Raw genomic sequence first — 22,776 nt, 5'->3', positions numbered from 1 at the left:
TTCTTGTCTGTGTTTTTGTGTGAATGTGATTTTTTTTAAATGTTTATGTATTGAAATGGTTCATGTTAAAATGTTTGTCAAAATAATTAAGTATGTGTGATGGATATTTTTTTTCCTTCACATATTAAAATATTGATTTCTCTATGTTACCATTTTAATAATGGTATGTTCTGGAACGGGAGAGCCACGGCTCTTTTTTGTGTTGACTGGTTCTTCTACATCACTCTGGATCTTATTTACCTCCATCTGCCGGTGCATCCGAGCAGAACTTCCATTAAAGTTGCACTCAGTAATTTTTTCCTCATTAAAAAGGTGTAACTCCTAAAGACATGAATTGTAATTTTGCTATATATGTAGGAAATCATGACCACTCACGTTAAAATGAAGACTCCAGTCATATCAGTTATGTTATAAAAGCTGTTTTATTCTACATGTAGATGGTCCACACATGGGAGCTGCCATTTTAGAGCCACATGACCAGCTGAATACTACTCTCTTAACTTCAGTAACCATCCTGTTATTTGACACTTTCACTCATTAAAGTAATCATGGATGACTGAATACTAAATCTCTACAATGGCATCTGAAACTGAAAACTGTTGATTTTAAATGATGCTGCATCCAAGCCACTAGGTCTGTGTAAGTCTAAGATGACACAAAGACAAAAGTTACTGAGTGCAACTTTAAAGTTCATTTTAAAGAAAACCAAAAAATAAATTCTCTTATCTAATGAATGGATGGACTTCACTGTTACAGCACAAACGCCAAACAACTTTTTCACCCCCCACATTTTATACAGAAAAATGTATAGCATGGAGCCATGATGTAACAATTTATTCCACTCATCAATTTCATCACATGCTGATTTTTGTTTTCAATCATTCTTTTGACAAAAAATGTTGCTGAATCAAGCAGAAATTATTCTCAAAAGTTTGTGCACACTCCGTACTGCTGTTTGTATGTAACAACTAATATAATTCAAATAATAATATAAATCTAGGTTATACTGTATCGTCATTGATTGCTACTGATAATGCTGTGATTGGTATATTGCCTGGCAACCTCTGGCATAGCATTTACCGGTAACATTTAAATTAATTCATGACCATTGAACCGAAGACGGGATGATAGTAGAGCAGTGATTCATCAGATCTGGTCGTTCTATTCCATTCAGCAGTGAGCAGATTAACATAAACATAAAAGTGCAAAATGTTCACAAAGGTTGAGGACATTTCCATCTTTGGATGTGTGTATAGATGGGGGTTGATCATTTATAGTGAGAATAAGATAAAGAATAAAAAAAAAAAAACAAGATAAATCCCTGCAAAAAACATTAATTTTGGGGCCCATTGTTGTTTTCACGGTGTCACTTGAGTCATCAACCATTAGGTCTTAGTGGTTGATAATGAAGGGCAATGAAGCATTTGACTCTCTTTTACATTTCTCCATTTCACCAAAAAAACAAAACAAAAAAAATAAATAAATACTACTACTACTACTAATAATAATTCTCCACTAAAATTATTCACTTGCAGCTGCATAAGATCAGGCCATCTTCTTATCTTAAACAATGGAAGAAAAATTGGCTGGGTCTCAACAGATTATAGGACACTTTTTATGCAGTTTGAGAGGTCACATTTTTTCACAGATCTGTACAATTCATAAGAGCAAAAATGGCATTTGTCGTGTAGGCGCACAAAAAGAAACTAAAAACAGTTGAGACTCACATTCACGTATAAAAATTCAGAATATGAAACATTCTAAAATATACTAAACTAGGAAAATAGGAGAAAACATCAATACAAAAAAATATAAACAAATGTATGAAGAAAGTTAGGCAGATCAGTAACAAACTGTACCTCACCACTGGCTGGTGGATGCATAGCATACTCTCTTATTTTTAATCAAGCAAAAATGCATGCATACACATGATGCATGGGCTCATTCACACAAGTATCAACCTGTACAAAAACACACACATATGCCAAACAATGGCATGTTCTTTAAGTCACTAGAAGTGGATCACTGTAAAACAGGTCACTTATTGACCTACCATGGAGACTGGCCAAAAAACAAGGTTTTAAAAAGGTCAGTAAAGAGCTAATTTGAATTGTATGCAAAATCCTTTGAAAGTCCCAGTCCAAAAGAACAGGCAGGCAATTCATTTTGGTCAACTATTACTAAATTGTCCCTTGGGGATCATTGAACTATCCAAGTGCTTTCTCTGCCTCTTGCCAATTCCCTATATCCAGCTCAACCTTAATTACTTTCTCTTGTATCAAAACTGAGCTTATTCACTGGTGCTGTGAGCTATTCAGCCATTTTGCTAACTTCAACCACATGATCTATCTCCAAAAACATGCCAGCAAAAGATAAAGTTTTTGCCATTTACAGAGCCCAAGGCTGTCACAGAGAGAGAGGTGTGATTTCTCAAGACACCTATTTCAGTAATATCTCTCATGTAGTAGGGAAATTTGTGTGGTATTTAAAAAAGAAAAAACATTTGCTTATAGCAAATTTAATTCATCCTGTTTATAAACGCAATTAAAGTGTACCATCACTTCTTTGTTTGAAGTACCTTTTTTGTACCATGAGAAATTGTACCATTAAAGAAATAGTTTACCCAAAAATGAAAATTCTCTTGTTTATTCACCCTCATGCCGTCTCAAACTAGTATGGCTTTTTTTCTTCTGCAGAATACAAACGAAGATATTTTGAAGAATGTGTGATGTGAGGACATAAAAGATACATAAACGTAATCCATACGACTCGAGTGGTTCAATCCATGTCTTCTGAAGCGATACAATCATTTTGGGTGAAGAAAATTGGTGAGTAAATGATGAGAATGATCCTTTTTGGGGTGAACTATTCCTTTAATAATGATCACTAAAAGAAGAGCACTCAGACCGAAGGAAGAACAGTTAGTTGGGGTTCTCATGCGGATCTCACAGACAAAATGCATTGCTTTCTTTAAACTGCTTTTCAATTTTAACAAGATAATCTAGGACTGATGCTCTATTTTGATTAATCTGAATATTATCCACACAATATCATCCATACAAAAGTAGTATATGATCTAATACATGGAATGATATCATGACATTACCAATCATAAACACGCAATAATTATGCAAACTATACCTCTCAGTTCGACGTAAACGGCTTTGGAATGCTTTGGAGCATGGAATCTAATTGGAGGTAAAAAGAGTTCACATGCATACACCCACACTTGCAATTGTTTCACACAACTTAGACAAACTCGCACTACAACATTGCTGAAGCAAATAAAACATGTCTTCATCTTCTTCTTCTTTACCTAGTCTTTCTATTTTCCTTTTTCTCTACCTCATGAGCCCCCTCCACCTCCCATTCTTGCTTTTTACACCTGTCCCTTTCTTTTCCCTCATTCTTTCAATCTTTCAACTTTAACCACACATTTCTTTAACCAAATATAATTTGTATATTAGTTGTGTTGCTACATACCCAAGAACCTTATTGAGGTTAAGAACGCATGCATGCCAAAAGATAGGGGTGGGTAAAAATATTGATTTTCCGATACATTGTTTTAACAATTTCGATATCGATTCTTAAATCCCAATATCGATCTTTCACTCTATGCACGAACCGCTATAATGCGAGTAAATCACTCATATATGGGACCAAATCTCCTGCTATGCGACTAAAATGTCTATTATTAGCCACTGGCTGGTAAATGTTCAGATTTCACTCACCAGTGATAGAGTAGTATTGTGGAGAAGAGATTATTAGCAGTGAGATACTTTCACTGCGTGTTGGGAGTAAAAGTTTGGTTTAACTGTGTGTCCAAAGATGAGATCCATATGTAATTGAATAATGTATCTTTTAATACTCTTTCTGTTCTTTACAGTCAGTTGTTGATTAAAAACAGCAAAACAAACATTTAATTCTAATCACACATGGATGTGCTAAAGAAATCATTCACGTCCTCTGTTATTATATGCACTTGTCTTAAAGAGACAGTACCAATTTAGCACCTGTTCCACATATCAATGTAAATACTTGTAAATAATAAAAATTATGAAAGTAAACAATAAACAAGTAACAAAAATATCTATACAACATATGCAATTTCAAGACATTAATTGATGGAATAGACTGAATTTAAACATTATTTAAAAGCTTAAAGACCAATTTGATGAAAAACTAATAAAATATTATTTGTAAAATTAATATTTTCAAATTATACCTAGAAGGTTCCTTTAAAATTAAGAGCATCTGCAGAGAGAAATTCTTTCATATGTAAGCAAAATGGACATTATAACCAAAAAGTACCCATATGAATCGATAGCTTGTGAATCAAATTGAATCGGGAAATTTGTATCAATACCCATCCCTACCAAAAGATGACTCGTACCGCTGTGCTCATTAACATATTGAACTGTACCATCTGATGACCAATCAAGTTCTCTTTTCTTATATATCTTCACTTATACTCCTGTGATTCAGAAATTACCCCTATTTCAACAGCACAAAACATCTAGTACTCTCATGTCTCCCAAATGCCAATGTTTTTTCTTTTGTTTCCATCCTCACTCAAGTTGTCCCTTCTCTTCAGTGATGCCCTGTGCTTTAAGCTCTTCCAGTACATTGTCAAGATAGCCAGGGTCTGGATAGCCATGTCCAGTAAGATTGGAGCCAAATTCTGTCTTGTGGTGGACCTCATTCCAGATGACAGTGTCTGATTCTCCTGTGGTGCTTGAGGTGCCCACTGAGAAGATCAAACGTCGGTCCCATGCCACCAACAACAACCTTAACACCTGAAAACAGCAGAAACATGATTTTGTTAGACCTTAATTTCAAATTACATCATAAACAAAAAGCGTTCAATACTTGTGTTGCCATATAATTTAACAGCAATTATATACTGCTGCTTTTTATTTTTCTGTGGAATATAGTCTTACCCACGGATTTCTCAATCTAGCTCTTATCTGACTGGCTGGTTTGATGCAACTTCCAATGGTAAAAGAACACAGGATTGATACAACAATCACTTCTGAGGATAAAATAATCACTGGATTTGCCACCCTTGAAAGATATTTAGCGTTTTAACCGAGACAGTAGCAAGTAAACTGAATATCCATGAGCAAAACTGTATATTCTGCTTAGTTTTCTTAATTATGTCAGTGTAATAGTCTGCACTTATTATCTGTGCTGTACTTTGAGTCTTTACAATTTTTCCTCTATTTTCTGTGCTATTGCTTTTAAAGATTGACAGTCTTTTACTGTAGTGTAATGCACCTCAGATAACCCCACCCCAAAATGGTATGTAGGACCAATGCAAAAGTATAGGTCCCTGTGGAACAATAATGGGCATTTCCAAACCAGGATGGTCATTTCTCAACTATCTAATGAAATTAGGGAATCTCAGTGTAGTAGGAAAATTGTGTAAATCGGTTGAAAAACACCCATCCCGATTTGAAATCCCCCACTGATTGGGAAACGGCCATTACCGTTCTGCAGAGACACAAGTCTCAAAATGCAAACTGTGATTGCTTGCTTTAAAAGGCAGTCAGACAAATCTTCCTGCAATATGGTCAAGACCTTTTGCCATTTAGTCAAAGGTCTGGCAAGGCGAGACAAGATGAAATATAAACTTACCTTGCGCCCCTTTTCACTGTCTGAGAGATAGCAATGACGGGGAAATCCTCTTGCAGTGAAAGGCTTCCCTGGGTTTGGATGCTCAGGTCCCTTGAGAGATGGAGAGGAGATATGCTATTAAATATAGTAATGATGGTGTGAAAGTCAAGAAGATGCACTGGAGATGGACTGCAATCTGACTGCTTGAACCACATCAAGCCTGGTTTATACATGACGCAGTTGCTTGTTCGTGAGGCTGCGCATGACAAAAATGATGTTGCGGTGTTGGCAGAAATGCGTGTTGACAAGCCCTCATTTCGTGCAGTCATGCACAATCAAATTTTTGTGACTCGGGCGAACAGTGTGCGTGGCGCCGCATTCAAAGTAAACTACTTTAAGGCAACATTGGCTGAACAGATATGTACAGGCAAATTTATGATCCGTCCATGAGGATAAAATAAAAGTATTATATAATACAAGTAACATAATAATACTAATAAAATAAATAAAAAGAGGGTTTTCAAAAGACAAGATCATTAATCCGTTAAGTTAGATAAATCAAATATTTTAACAAATCTTTTAGCTTTATTATTTTTTTTACATAGCTTTACCATTGTGACAAGGAGGGCGTGGCCAGGCCGTAAGGATGGATGCCTGGCGCTAAATTACCCCAATCAGCCGAGAAAGGGATAAAGAGGAGCCGGAGATGCCAGTGAGAGAGAGAGAGAGAGAGAGAGAGAGAGAGAGAGATATGCATGCAGCCGACGAACGTGTACATTGCATTCTGCGTTGTGCTGGGAAGGCCAATAGTGTGAGCGACACACGGAGCTGCGTGTGTGCCGGCGAGTGTGTGCTAAAAAGCAGTTTTATGTTGTGTCCAAGTGAACTGTATCTAATTAAAGTCTTCTGTGAACTGTTTACCCGGCTCCCGCTTCCTCCTTCATAGGGAAGGCAGAGATCTGCCACAACCATCTTATGGTAACATTGCAGTTCTATCAGAAATACATTAAAATTATGAATATTTTCCAACCATTTCATCTTATGGATAAAGAATCTTGCATAAATAGAAATGGAAGTTAAGAAAAAACATTAAGGGCACAAAAAACTAACAAAGGTTAATGAAAATAAGTAAATTTGCCTTATTCAGAAAACAAGAGCAGAACAAATTTGAATTATTGTGGAAATTGTCCCATTCATTTCAATGGGACAATTTACAAGCATGTATTTACACACACATTTGTTTTGCTCATGTTTCATGAATAAGGCTCAATGAGTTTGCTCAGTCACTACACTGGATGCTACAATTTCTATAAGAGTTTATATGAATGTAGCATTTCAATGTAAATTTTATAAGCATAAAATATAGGAACGGTGCCTTCAATGCTTGAAGTTTGACACAAAAAACTAACCAACATGGTCAATGAAAATGTAGTCAACACTTTTGAGTGTAAATCGTTAGTAAAACCATTTAGTTCAATAGGAAAATTTACATAAGAATGCATTTATACACATTTTTTATACTCATATTTCATGAATAAGGCTCAATGAGTTGTCTCAGTTACTACACTGGATGTTTCTGTTTGCATATCCCGAAGAGTATATATGGGTGCAAGCATTTCAATGCATATTTTATAAGCATAAGATATGGTAGCAGTGCCTTCAACACCTTGAATGTCGCAGAGACTGTTGCGCTTCAGATTTAAATTTTGTATAGTTTGTGTGAAAAATGTTTAATACTGTAGCATATCTATATGCTTGTATAAATGTATAGGAGTATAGGTCAATAAATCTACTATTCCCTAATGGAAAATCCAGCTTAAGCTAGTAGCTTTGGAACATGGTAGCTGGTTTCTAGCTGGTCATTAGCTGGTCCAAGGTGGTCTTTAGCTGGTCATTAGCTGGTCCAAGCTGGGAGACCAGCTTAGATCAGCTACCAGCTTGTCATACCAGCTTGGACTAGCTCATGCCCAACTTGGAGCAGTTCATGACCAGCTTGGACCATCTTAGGACCAGCTTGGACCAGCTACCATGTTCCAAAACACAGCTTAAGCTGGATTTTCCAACAGGGTTAGCATTTTAAGGCATGATACAAGTATTTGTCCAGTGCCTTAATATTGAAAAAAACAAAACCAGACTAAAGTTTGATGCTTTTATTACAAAGATTCTTGTGAATGTTTTTAAGTCATTATGATCTGACGTTGTTCTGGCAAACAAGTTCTCACTAGTGATGTCCGATTCTTGAACAAATCGTTCTTTTGAGCCGATTCTCAGCAAGTAACCAGTCGAGCCAGTTCACAACATCGAACTGAAACGAACTTTAGTTCTGGGTTGATGACGCAAGATGCACAGCTGAAGTAAATGTACTGGCTATACAGCACGTCGAACTGTGTAACTCAAAAAGAACCGAATGAGCCGGTCCCACTGACTGTCGAAGTCTCCAGAGGATTACAGAGGACTTACTATGTGTTGAGATGGTAATGGCAGTAGCCAAATAAAACATTTAGAAAACTACAAATGTTTCTGTTAATTTTTAAATTAATTACAAATATTTGCAAATGAAGGTCTTGATGTTACTAATACAGGCTGGTGGCTCTTACGAGTTACTAGACCAGTTATTGAACCAAAGAAACCATTCGAAATGAAGGAATCAAACCTACAGGCAGAATTTAAAGTCAGCTCTTCGGTCGTGTCTGACTCAAAAAGAACAGAATGAACCAGTCCACGAACTGTCGAAGTTTGCAGAGGATTACCGAGGACTTGCAATGCGTTGAGATGTTACTAGTATACAAATAAAACATTTATAAAACAAACATATGTTTCTTTCTGTGTTAGTTTTGAATCATTTAAAAAATATTTCGCATTTTTACTAGATTATGTTACTAATACAAATTATTAAAAACATATTTGTTTTACATTTACATTTATGCATTTGGCTGACGCTTTTATCCAAAGCGACTTACAGTGCCCTGATTACAGGGACAATCCCCCTGGAGCAACCTGGAGTTAAGTGCCTTGCTCAAGGACACAATGGTGGTGTCTGTGGGGATTGAACCAACAACCTTCCGCTTACCAGTTCAGTGCTTTAGTCCACTACACCACCACTACCACTTTTCTAGAGACAGACATTTTCAAGAAACTGAATTTAATTTACAAAATGCAGATGAATAGTAGCCTGAGAACGAGTTGGACTCATACAGGCAGGCAGCTCTTACGAGTTACTAGACCGTTTATCAAACCAAAGAACCCGTTCGAAATGAAGGAATCAAACCTTCAGGCAGAATCTAAAGTCAGCTCTTCGGTCGAGACCGACTCAAGAAGAACTGGTCCACGAACTGTCGAAGTTTGCCGAGGAGTCTGATGAGTGAGCTGCTGATACGAAAGTACCAAGGACATGAACGAGCCAGAGGCGTACTGTAAGTTTCTTTAATGACCACCAAAACGTACTAGAAATATGCTTATGGCTAGATTTACTGAATAAAATTTAAGACACGTAGAACATATCCGTGTTTGTGCACAGTGTCTGTATTGGGTGCTTTAGGTGCAAAACTTTAATGTAGGAAACGTATCCAAGATGTAATCAATATCTGTCGTATTCGAAATGCAGGATCGCAGAATGAAATACTGGGGACAATAAACGCCATTATTATTATTATAACTTAATTGAATAAGAAGGTAATAATCAGCTATGTGAGTTCACATATGGCTTTATTTAAATGTTTGAGCATAAAATCATGCTCCGGGATGTTAGAATTATGTGCTAGAGACGTCATTACATGATGAAGTAAAAGAACAGCTGAATCGTTTTTGAACCGGTTCATGGAAACGAACAGTCCAAAAGAACCAGAAATGAATCGAACTTCCCATCACTACTTCTCACTACTACTTTCTGCTGATTTGGATGATATTTTCTCTGGGCTGCCCCCGGTTGTTTCACAGAATATTACAACAGCAGGCGTGTCAAGTATAAACGCCTCTACAGCACATTGCGGTTACAGGCGGAAGTATAAACAAGGCTTCAGTCTGTACTGGGTCATTATATGCCTTACTATCCACTGGGATCTTCCTGACCAACCACTGTGCAGAGCCATAATAATTCTGATTACCGCTGGACTTTTCTGGTTCAAGTCTCCATAAGAATCACTGTTAAAACTACTGAAATGAGTAGTCCAGACAGAAAACCACCACCATTGTAAGTGTTAGTTGGAGTAAAAATTAGTTCAAGCTCAACTTGTGCAGTTGTTCGCTTTCATAACAACTCGAAGTAGTTAATGCTATCAACATAACTGACCATGGGCCTTTGCGTCATGGTATCTACCCACTTGGATCATGACTGTAAAGTATCAGCGCTATGAAGCCACATGTTTTTTATTTGGCCAAATCTACAAATTGAATATGCTAAACATCACATTATTCACTTAAAAATAGGCGCCGAGTGAAAATACATACATTCTAACATCTAAATTAAGTGGACATTCCAAGAAATATTCCAGGAATAATTTGTTTCCTTTCTCTAATCAAAATATTTTGAACAAAAATATGTTTTCTTGGGAATATCGTTTTAATTAGTAATCATTTTAAAAGTTTTTCCAACAGTATGTCCTCAATTTTACTTTCAATCCCGTTAGTTTTTATAATATCCCTTTAACTAATAAACTCAGTTTCTTATGGACATCATCCTCCTGGAGGAGACATTAACTTAAAGTTTACAACCTCATGTAAGCTAATTCAATCTCTCTCCGAGCAATGGCTAACTTTAGGTCTTTATTTCTATCCTGTTGATTTACTTGCCATTGTGCTCTGCTCATAGCAGAGCATATTTCTGAAAGCCTGGTGTACCTTTTCACAGAAATACAGGTATACTGTTTTTTTTTGTTTGTTTTTTTTTTTACGTGTTACAGCTTTAAAGGTACAGCAGATCAGAAAAGACCCTACTTTTACTTAAGAATGTTCAATAGAAAGAGTATAACTTCTTATAGTATGTAGATTAGTCATACCTGTATGCCTGGCAGTATGTTGTAGATGATGTGAATGGTTTTGCAGTCTGGGTGTCCTGGCAGAGAGTACGGGATGACATGGTACTCCATCTTACCGGGTGGCTGGTTGCCCGTCTTTACTCCATATATTGTCTTGCATGTGGGACATTGCAGGCTGCCATCTTTGTTTCCATTGTTGTACATGGCCACTAAACACTGCAGATGATACAGATGTCCACATTGTGCCAGTCTTCCTACTGACTCTGCACGGGAAACACTCACCACACCTGAACCCTTATAACCTGAAGGCCTTCCCAGAGCTTCCATACAGATAGTGCAATCCTGAATATAGCATACAGAATGCTGATATCAAACAAACAACAGCCTTCATGTAGATGTAAAGAATTAAGAAACTGACTTCATTGGTTTTTATAAAACAGACACCCCCACTGTAATTCACATTATAAAAAAAAAAATAAATAAATAAAAAAAAAACAAAGTGTACACACAGTGCTTTGCTACACCACCACTTTAGTAGGACCTGTGAATAGCACAGGAGACTGTGGCTTCCTCTCCAAGTGCAGCTCAGAAATAAATTGATGTGTGCTTGGGAAAGTTGCTCCCCTAAGCAGTCCCTGCAGACCAATTCTCATACTATCCACCCTAAATAGTTGTGCAAGATTAAAACAGAGTGCAACCATTTAAGCCCACTTTCTTTAGCCATCTTGTTTCATTAAGTATTTTTCCCATTAATTTCCTCTATAGCGATTTCATAAAATCCTTCATAAAAGAGTTCCATGAACCAAACCAACCAGCTCCGAGATTAATCACACCATTACAAACTCTGATTTGAAGCAAAAAGGCATTAAAAAAAAAAAAAAAAAAAAAAGATAAAAAGGTACAAGACTTTGTGCTTAACATCTTTTAAGCGAGCATGTACTACAATCCTATGAAGCATTGCAAATGACAATCAAATTAAAAAATGACACAAAAATAAAGAACTATTTAAAGTTGTTGATTAAGTATAGAAATAATATATTTTAATTTTTTTGCAAAATATTCAGACATATACAAGTAGTTTGAGAGTGAAGGGAGACCGCCTCGATTTAGTCATTCGCGGCTCGTCATGGGAGTGGGCGGTTGCTGTCATATTTGTTGGCAGGCTCATTTGGCAGGCTTTGTTGGCAGCAATTCTCTAATAAGTGGATATTTCTCTGCTGGATTATGGAATTCCGCTATCAAACATAAGGACTGATGGCTTCAACAGAGGAGTATACCGGGGGGCCTAGGTAGCTCAGTGGTAAAAGACGCTGGCTACCACCCCTGGAATTCATTAGTTCGAATCCCAGGGTGTGCTGAGTGACTCCAGCCAGGTCTCCTAAGCAACCAAATTGGCCCGGTTGCTAGGGAGGGTCACATGGGGTAACCTCCTCGTGGTCGCTATAATGTGGTTCCTTCTCGGTGGGGCGCGTGGTGAGCTGAGCGTGGATGCTGCGGTGGATGGTGTGAAGCCATGCACTATGTCTCCGTGGCAACGCGCTCAACAAGCCACGTGATAAGATGCGCGGGTTGGCGGTCTCGGACACGGAGGCAGCTGGGATTCGTCCTCCGCCACCCAGATTGAGGCGAATCACTACGCGACCACGAGGACTTAAAAGCGCATTGGGAATTGGGCATTCCAAATTGGGTGAAAAAAAAAACAAACAAAAAAAAACAGAGGCGTATACCATTGATTAACAACCTTGGAGCACATGGAAGGTCTGACTTTAAAGGTTTACAAGTTATCGTTAAAAAAATCAATTCACATATGGGAGAAAATGAATGGATTTTTACTACTGTAACCCGACTGTTGTGCTCTATGGAAGAGTCTTTGAAAGTTTGCTTCAGAATGACAAACATGGCAGCACTGTTTCATCAGTTTTTAAAGGAGCAATATGTAATATATTTACTGTACTAAAGCATAAAATTATCATATTATGTTATCAGAGATTTAGGAAACGAAGAGCTAGTATTTCAACGCAAAATTGAAATACTAGCTTCTCCGAAAAAAATGCTACAGCCAGTATATTCTAATTTGAAATGTCCGTTCCGGGCTGGAGTTTCTGTTTGTGTTTTGGCCTGTGTGATCCCACCTAATGCCCATTTCCCAATAGTATTTCGACACCCCAGGTTGCCAGATTTGAAACAAGTTAGTGGGCAAACACAGCCATGGAAGCCAGCATCTAGCTAACACTGACAGATTATAAAAAATCCACATGAGCTGGTTTATAATTTGCAAAAAATAAAACATTGCAAACATATACATTAGCTGATCAACTTACAGTGTAAGGCTCATTGCTTGCCATTGTCAGTTTGCTCATCCCTGTTGCGTGTCCTCAACCTGGCAACCCGCGTGAGCTTAGAGTCTGGGGAGGAGGTGGCGGGTGAGACAATTCTCTCCAATATTTTGAATTTGGACTGCAGTACCCATTTTAAACGCTTGATGTCAATGTTACATATAGCTCCTTTAAATTGTATAAATGAAAACATCACATACAATAAGTGTAATGATTGTGAAGGCAAATTGTTCAGGTTAAACTTAGCTTTAACATTCATGTTCAAAGCACGTGGTTCCATTATTTGGATGAAAATATAAGATTGGAAAATGAAGTCCACAACAATCATATCATTATAGAAATATACATAATTAAATTATGATTGATGTCTATGTTATTTCTTTTTGTTGATTGTCTATCTGTATAAGTTTACTTTGCACGACAAAAGTAACAAAAGAAAAGATTGCTAAATAGAAGCGCACTCTGAAAAAGTTTCATTTTGTCTGTCACTTCGTGTTTTTCACAGTAACAGTATAACCACAGTCCCACAGTGCTATTTGGCCTGTATATCCTTTGCTACAAGTTTAGATCTCATTTGTCTGAAGCCAGTAACAGGGTCACATAAAAGGTTTTAGATCATGTAGGGAAATAAATTAATGAGAATGTCTCACTTCTTCAGGTGGTTTCCTGACCTTCTGAAAGTACCTCTTTACCACCTCGGGTGTCTTACCTGGAAATTGATAAATGACAAGCATATGTAGTAGAATGATAAAATGAACTGAATGTGCACCTGTGAATATGTCTAAGTGTATGCATCAAAGGATTCTCACCTTTGCAGGCTTGTTTTTTGGTGGTCTTGCGGCAACAGTGTCCAACACCAGGAATTGGTTTGATGTCACTCTTGCTGACAAGTGGGGGATGCAGAACCAGTTTAGGAGGACGAGTCAAACATACAGGTAGTCCTGCTGCACTCATCAGAATACCAGTAATACCTGTAACATCATAATTTCACATGTATTAAAGAAGTAGAACTCATGAATAAGGTATTTTCAGTCACTGATGGCATATTAAGAACACCACTTTTATGTTCCTACCAGCTAAAGCAGGCTGAACAGGGCTGGAGCCATCAAGGTTCTTCACTGGTACTGTCGGTACCCTAGAGGGGAAAAAAAAGCTATATAAGCCAATGGACACAATGACTGTCTTGCAGAATGTCTTTCTATACCTTTAAAATATACACTACTTTGATAGTTCACACATGACATGGCTGAAACCAATCAAGGGTTAGCTCTGGCAAACATGTTCAGTTATTTTATATTACTAAAGAGTCAAACCAACAGATCACATTTAATTATTTAACTGTCATTTTACTGAATTGGATCACTAATTATTAAAATGTGAAATAAAATAAAAAATGAGGATGGTCCCTGAGGAGGGAGAGATCCTTAGAAACATTACAGACATGCATTTTTTGGTAGTCATTTACACTTAGCTTGCTTCATTGAAACAATTCACCTTTTCACTATACATTACGTTGGACATTCTGAGCATATATTACAGACCATAAGGAATTTTAAAGAAATTTTAGTTCCTTAAAGGTATAAGTTCACCCAAAAATTGAAAATTCCCTTATCATTTACTCATCCTCATGCCATCCCAGATGTGTATGACTTTCTTTCTTCTGCTGAACACAAGTACAAATTTCAAGAATATCCTTAACCCCGCATCGTAGGTCCACACAATGCAAGTGAATGGTGGCCAGAACTTTGAAGGTCCAAAAGGACATAAAAACAGCATAAAAGTAATCCATGACTCCAGTGATTAAATTAATATCTTCAGAAGTGATATAATTAGTGTGGGTGAGAAACTGATTAATATATATATATTTTTTTTACTATACATTTTCACTGGCGATTTGCATTTGCCACCTACTGGGTAGGGAGCAGAATTTATAGTAAAAAAGGACTTAAATATTGATTTGTTTCTGACCCAGACTTTTCATATCGCCTATGAAGATATAGATTTAACCACTGGAGTCTTAATGCTGCCTTTATGCATTTTGAGCTTCAAAATTTTGGTACTCATTCACTTGCATTTTGAGGACCTACAGTGCTGAAATATTCTTCTAAAAATCTTTGTTTGTGTTCAGCAGAAGAAAGAAAAAGAAATACACATCTGGGATAGCATGAGGGTGAGTAAATGATGAGAGAATTTTCTTTTTTGGATGAGCTATTCCTTTAATTATTCCATTAAAATGTATTTTAATACTTGAAGAATAATTGGTACTTACTATACATTCGTAGTTTAACTAATCCTAGATATACAAATAAACTAGACAAAAACAATACTACTTTGTGGTAACCTAATATAATGATTTTGTTATTAAAGAACCATTTACTTTTGGGTACATAAGTTATTCTGACAGTGACACAACTGTAATAATTTTAGCTCTGTACACCACCACAATGGATTTGAAATGAAGCAATCAAGATGTGACTGAAGTGCAGACTTTTAGCTTTAATTCAAGGGTTTTAACAAAAAATATTGCATAAGCCGTTTAAGAATTACACATATGTTTATAGATATGTTTTGGGTTATTGTCCACCTGTACTGTGAAGCATCATCCCATCAGCACTGCAGCATTTGGCTGAATCTGGGCAGATTGAATAATCTAAACACTTCAGAATTAATCCTGCTTCTTCTATCAGCAGTCATCAATAAACACTATAGTGACCTAGCTCCACTGGCAGCCATACATGTCCATGCCATTACACTGTCCTCACCATGTTTAACAGATGATGTGGTATGCTTTGGGTCATGAGCCGATCCTTCTCTTCTCCATACTTTTACCTTTCCATCATTCTAGTACAGGTTGATCTTAGGTTCATCTGTGCAAAGAATATTGTTCTAAACCTGTGCAGGCTTTTTTATATGCTTTCTGGCAAAGTCTACTCTGGTCTTCCTATTCTTTAGGCTTACCAGCGGTTTACACCTTGTGGTAAACACTCTATATTTACTTTCATGAAGTCTCTCTTGATTGTAAACTTTGACAATGATATGACTACCTCCTGGATTCTTTCCTTCACCAAGGAAAGAATTCTATTATCATCCACCACAGTCGTCTAGTTTTGTCCAGGCTTATTGGTGTTGCTAAGCTCAACAGTGTGTTCCATTTTTTATGAATGTACCAAATTGTTGATTTGGTACATTCATCGTTGACAGGCTATTGAGATGGGTGGTCAGATTGTTGAGAAATCTTGTGAACAGTTAAAATGTGTTTTGCATTGGAACTGACCGGTCCGTGCATGTGTTGTGTGGTCCAAAAAATGTTTTGTTTTTATGCACTGAAATGTTATGTTCTTGTACTCAATATTATTATTGATAATACTGTTTGAATTTCGGTGATAAGATCCCCATTTTAAAGCTAGAGTATGTTTATAATATAATTTCTGTGACACTAGCGCCACCAAATGGAATTGCAAAAATAAACAATGTTTTCAAAACAGCTTTCCGAATACACTCTTCATCAGCCATTGATCACACAAAGAGATAGTCCCACCCTCAGCTCAAACCATTGGTTGAGTAATGTTGATGGGGCGGGTCTAAGCAGGATGCTCTAAACAAACAATTTAATGCGCCACAGAGACACAGTGTTTAGAGTTTTAGAAAAAAATGTACCTACAAATGTATTATAGTTGTCTCTGTATGTTAAGGAATATGAGAATATATTTTAACACAGAAAAAGTTACATACGTCTGCTTTAACTTTAAATGCTTTTTTTTAAAAAGCACCAAAATCCTTTCTGAGGTGGGTTTGAAAATAGGATCCTTGTTGGAAATGTATAGACAATACAAATGAGACATTTAATTTTCAAATACATTGTAATAGTCATGCAAAGATTACCCACAATAATTAGAAAATTGAGTTTGGACAATGTGAGTGCAGATTTTTAACCGGGCCCTTTGGTAGAAAGGTGAAAAAATGTTGGCCATCACCACCATCAAATTTGCCCATCCCTAACATAAGCCAATGTTCTTCTTCCAAACATTTATATGATACTTAGGTTTCAAATAACTACTACTTTATGATAAACAAATTCCTGAAACCTGTTTCCCCTCTCTCAGCTCACAGCAAAGTTTGCTTGCAAGAATGACTGAAAACAACAGAAAATATAAAGCCGTTTTACTTCCCTGTAGCTAGACAAATGCTGCTAGCCTTTTTTCTTGAAACAGTTGTATCTGTATTTAATGCGCATGAACATAGTAAAATCTGTCTGTATGTGTGCACTGATCCTTTTCCCTAATTAGACAAGTTAAAAACCCTTTTGTTTTCATATGGGGATAAATAAAATGTTTTAATCAATACTACAACCGTGGGTGAGCATTGAGCAACAGGTTATCTTTTTATACTAAGCAGGTCAAGGAACTGGATTTCACCTTACTTCCCAATGAACAATCATCCATTTAAGATCAAACCTCAAATTGTGTTTTATGTTATTGATGTGGTCGCCATATTTGATTCGGATGCTGTGTATATATATATATATTATACACACACACACACACACACACACACACACACACACACACTTGTGCTCAAAAGTTTGCATACCCTGGCAGAAATTGACATTTTGGCATTGATTTTGAAAATATGTCAGATCATGCAAAATTTAAGGGTAGTGATCATATGAAGCCATTTATTAATCACATAGTTGTTTGGCTCCTTTTTAAATATATGATATTTAAATGATAACAGAATATGATAACAGAAATCACCCAAATGGCCCTGATCAAAAGTTTACATACCCTTGAATGTTTGGCCTTGTTACAGACACACAAGGTGACACACACAAGTTTAAATGGCAATTAAAGGTTAATTTCCCACACCTGTGGCTTTTTAAATTGCAATTAGTGTCTGTGTATAAATAGTCAATGAGTTTATTAGCTCTCATGTGGATGCACTGAGCAGGCTAGATACTGAGCCATGGGGAGCAGGAAAGTCAAAAGACCTGCATAACAAGGTAAATGGAACTTTATAAAGATGGAAAAGGATATAAAAAGCTATCCAAGCCTTGAAAATGCCAGTCAGTACTGTTCAATCACTTATCAAGAAGTGGAAAATTCAGGGATCTCTTGATACCAAGCCAAGGTCAGGTAGACCAAGACAGATTTCAGCCACAACTGCCAGAAGAATTGTTCGGGATATAAAGAAACACCCACAGGTAACCTCAAGAGAAATACAGGCTGCTCTGGAAAAAGACGGTGTGGTTGTTTCAAGGAGCACAATACAACGATACTTGAACAAAAATGAGCTGCATGGTCAAGTTGCTAGAAAGAAGCCTTTACTGCGCCAATGCCACAAAAAAAGCCCAGTTACAATATGCCCGACAACACCTTGACACGCCTCACAGCTTCTGGCACACTGTAATTTGGAGTGACTAGACCAAAATAGAGCTTTATGGTCACAGCCATAACTGCTATGTTTGGAGAGGGGTCAACAAGGCCTATAGTGAAAAGAATACCAACCCTACTGTGAAGCATGGTGGTGGCTCACTTATGTTTTGGGGGGGTGTGAGCTCTAAAGGCATGGGGAATCTTGTGAAAATTGATGGCAAGATGAATGCAGAATGTTATCAGAAAATACTGGCAGACAATTTGCATTCTTCTGCATGAAAGCTGCGAATGGGACGATCTTGAACTTTCCAGCACGACAATGACCCTAAGGCCAAGTTGACTTTCCAATGGTTATAGCAGAAAAAGGTGAAGGTTCTGGAGTGGCCATCACAGTCTTCTGACCTTAATATCATCAAGCCACTCTGGGGAGATCTCAAACATGCGGTTCATGCAAGACGACCAAAGACTTTGCATGACCTGGAGGCATTTTGCCAAGATGAATGGGCAGCTATACCACCTGCAAGAATTTGGGGCCTCATAGACAACTATTACAAAAGACTGCATGCTGTCATTGATGCTAAAGGGGGCAATACACAGTATTAAGAACTAAGGGTATGCAGACTTTTGAACAGGGGTCATTTCATTTTTTTCTTTGTTGCCATGTTTTGTTTTATGATTGTGCCATTCTGTTATAACTTACAGTTGAATATGAATCCCATAAGAAATAAAAGAAATGTGTTTTGCCTGCTCACTCATGTTTTCTTTAAAAATGGTACATATATTACCAATTCTCCAAGGACATATATATATATATATATATATATTTTTTTTTTCCCTTTTCTTTCTTTTGAAGTGACAAGGTTGCGTAAGTAATGACAGAATTTTAATTATTGGGTTAACTACTCCTATAAGACGCAATTGTCATCGCTCTTGAACAATAAGAGACCATTTCAGAGCATTCAATGGTTTTTGATGCATTATCCAGTAGAGAAGTCAACAATAAAACATTTTCTTAATCTGCTACACATTTTTTATGTACCGTCATTTTTTTCTATTTTATAATGAAATATGTAGTTATAGAAAAAGTGGATTTGCTGCATACCTAACAGGGTTTGAAATTAACTTTTTGGCTCACCAGCCATTGTGGCTAGTAGTTTCCAAGGCCACTAGCCACTCAACATTTTCACTAGCCAAAATCCTCTGCCTTGCAAAACGGGATAAAATGTATCTGGAGACTGTAACTGCATGCATTTGTTTGGACATTATTTGAACAAGAATGACATTAGTTTAGCAGGACACAAGCCTAATGATTTAAGCCACCTTTAGAACAGTAAACTATAGTATCTGTTTTTAAAAAAAAAAAAAATACAATTTTTTTTTTTTTTTTAAAAACAGTAATAGCCTAAACACATTTAGAAACTACAACTTTTACAGTTCCAATAAAAATACAGTTTTATATAGTCACTCTAATAGATTAAATATTAATCAATACAAGTTAACTGTTAGTGCAGGAAACATTTGTTTTTAGTTAAACATTACCAAATACCAAAACATTTCATTTTAGTAAGGATGATGTGTATTTTAAAAACTGATCATGTGTATGCTTCCTTTTTACCTCGTCAGTGCTGTTTATAATGATATAAACATGTCTCGCATGAAAGCACGCTTTATTCGCCCCTCACAGATGCGCATGTGAGTTATGAGGGGCATGAATACCATTAAATTTGCTTCGCCAGCAAGTCACCTGATGCTCATAGAATTTTCAATGCAGGAAAAACCCTGAAAAGGTCACCCGCCAAAGTGGCCGGTAAGAGTTACCTGCCACTGCCGATATTTACCTGCATATGGTGGGTGTTAATTTCAAACCCTGATCCCTAAAAATAACATTTAGAATTTAATTATTCCAAACAAAATCTAATTTTAAATAATAATTTTCGGTTTCGGCCCATTGAGACCAGAATTTTTGGATATCGGCCAAGAATTTCCATTTCAGTGCATCATATGAAACAACTGACATTCAAAAGACATAACTATAGAGCCTATTACATTTCTTCAAAGGATTTTCATGGTAATATTAATATTGATAACAATTACTATATTAATACACTTTATATTTGACATTTTTGTTACTTTTGCATGAAAAACAATTTTGGTTCTGTGGTAAGTCGCCACTTGATGTTCAATGTAATATCTTAATCTGAAAGTAAAGCCAGTCATGAATCACTTATGTATTGCCACGTTTGTTTCTTTTGAAGTGTTCTATAAAAAGCCATGCTTCAACACATGATGTTTTTCACACGAAAGTAAAAAACTGAACAAATTAAGCTGAAGTGGTTTAAGTGGTACAAGAACAACATTTTGAGTGCTTGTTTAAAATGATGACATGACAGTTTACTAATGCATTTTGGCCAACCATTTTTGGTTTTGTTTTCCTGATTGAAACGTCAATGGGAAAGTGGAGGGTAGGGTAGAGCCAACGAGGAAGCTTTTAACCTTCAACGACCCTTGATCTTGCCACTATAACAGACTTGTCTTTTTCTTTTCTCTCATGCACATGCTCAACAACTGCTGCTCTCTGGCTCCAGATGGCTTTAAGTCTAAGACAGAATGTCCTGTTAGAAAGACCTCCAGTCTTGACTCCCACAATTTAACACACACTCGTGCATTTGAAAGCACACATGCGTGACAACACCTTGCTTTATGCTACAGCTGCTTTAGTATTAGAACTGCTTCAGAACCTACATTAGTTAACATTTTTGTACCTACAAACAAAATATTAACAATAAGTTAACAATTGTCATCATTAAAAAAAATTGGAAATTGCAAAATTGCGAGCATCAGTAAGAATGGGATAAAAATTATAAACCACATTAATCAGTAATGTTTTACAATATGCCATAATTTTCCTGTAAAAGTACATTTACACATTTATATCTGTCATGGAGTTAAATTAGTTTTATAATTTCCAATTTGCAAAAAAAAATTAATACAAAGAAAACTTGAAACATTTAATGAAAAAATGATGGCACATGTAAAAATTTGAGCTGTCAGGGTTAACGCGTTAACGTATGCAACTAATTAAAAAAGTTTAACACGTTAATTTTTCTTAATCGTGATCAACGCATTAATCTTTAATACAACATAAACCAGCATAAACACTTGTTGGAAGGGCAGTCATTACACTGACCCACACTTCACAACACACACACACACACACAAGAGCCCTTCTATCAAGGGGAGCCAACAAGCTTAGCATAAATTATCATAACACGGCAGTCCCATAAACATTCTACGGCCAGTACTGTCGTAACACGCTTACATTTTGTTTCGTTTTCTTTCCTAAGATGGAAATAAATGCAATATATATAAGTATATATAGTATCAAATTTCAGCACTTTCAAAATCTGCGATTAATAGCGATTAACTACATAAAATTATACGATTAATCGCAATTAAAATTTAAATCGACTGACAGCACTAGTAAAAATATTGCTAAAAAATAGGGATGTGCCACATTGTTAGAATGACGCACTTCTATGTAACCAGAGTGCTTCAGGACGATCCTCGCTGCATATTCAAAAGTGCAGAACTGCAAGAATTTGCAAGTACATATATAGTTCAAGACATCAAGCATTTCACAACATTTACTGCAATGTTTTATTTAAGCAGTGTCAGACAGAATCAGCAAAAGACAGTCTCTCCACAGCACCACACAAATATGGAAATATTACTTACGGCAAATGGTTTCATGTCTGACAGTGATCATCTTGAAATGGCACATCCCTACTAAAAATAAAATACAGAATTTTTTTGTGGTGGAGCCAGTAAAAATGTTGGCAGGGCCAGTAAAAATCTGAACAACTGGCCCAACAATTCCACCAGAAAAAAAATCTTTACAGTTGAGCCCCTTGTAATCCATTTTGACAGCTCTGTGTATGCTGTATCTGGATAGTTTATTTGCTTCTCAAAGGGGTCTGAATCTGACCAGCACCCCTTTTTAAAATATGTATAGGCCTATAAGTGTTCCTCCTTCAGTATGTCAATTTCTGCAACTGCTATTATCAAACTTATGACCTTGCAGCCACTTAATTATCCACCATGTCTCTATCATTTCATTGTCCTTTTTCCCCCTCTCATTCAGTAGTCTGTTCACAAGCGTCACCCCCTTTCCCTGTATATAACTACCACAAATGCACATCCCCCAAATCCCCCTCTCCAAAAATACTCGTCAAACGCTTGAGGACTGACTGGGAAAAAATCATTACAACAGTGACTGTCGAAACCTTTTGTTGGTTACCCCAGCTTCTACTTAACGCAGACATACACACAAAAACTCACACACTCTCTCTTCAGTGAGGCAGCATTGTGTTGCTAATGCAGACCAGCCCTTGTCATGTCTACAAAGGATGTTGCAGAAACCCAGTGTGACAAAATCACTACTGAGCTCTGAGGGAAAACTGCTCTAGACATAAAAGGGGT

At 36.7% G+C, this 22,776-nt stretch overlaps 1 protein-coding gene across 2 annotated transcripts in view; it reads right to left on the bottom strand.

The window, feature by feature from the left end:
* Positions 1-423: 423 nt before the first annotated feature.
* LOC127444181 (E3 ubiquitin-protein ligase DTX4-like) overlaps positions 424-22,776 on the bottom strand; it is a 41,097-nt gene continuing 18,744 nt past the window's right edge. The window contains exons 4-10 of one of the 2 annotated variants that reach the window (XM_051703420.1): positions 13,999-14,060; positions 13,735-13,896; positions 13,576-13,634; positions 10,611-10,931; positions 6,538-6,608; positions 5,638-5,727; positions 4,650-4,796 (exon numbers count right to left, since the gene is read on the bottom strand). In XM_051703420.1, coding sequence (XP_051559380.1) covers positions 4,790-4,796; positions 5,638-5,727; positions 6,538-6,608; positions 10,611-10,931; positions 13,576-13,634; positions 13,735-13,896; positions 13,999-14,060 — 772 coding nt within the window. In that variant the 3' untranslated portion in view covers positions 4,650-4,789. Of the gene's footprint in view, positions 4,797-5,637; positions 5,728-6,537; positions 6,609-10,610; positions 10,932-13,575; positions 13,635-13,734; positions 13,897-13,998; positions 14,061-22,776 lie in introns of both variants that reach the window. The other variant, XM_051703419.1, reaches the window with a different exon arrangement.

The sequence above is a fragment of the Myxocyprinus asiaticus genome, chromosome 7, assembly GCF_019703515.2.
Source record: "Myxocyprinus asiaticus isolate MX2 ecotype Aquarium Trade chromosome 7, UBuf_Myxa_2, whole genome shotgun sequence".
NCBI lineage: Eukaryota > Metazoa > Chordata > Actinopteri > Cypriniformes > Catostomidae > Myxocyprinus > Myxocyprinus asiaticus.
Note: the sequence above shows the minus strand (reverse complement) of the source record. Positions and strands in the feature narration are given on the sequence as shown.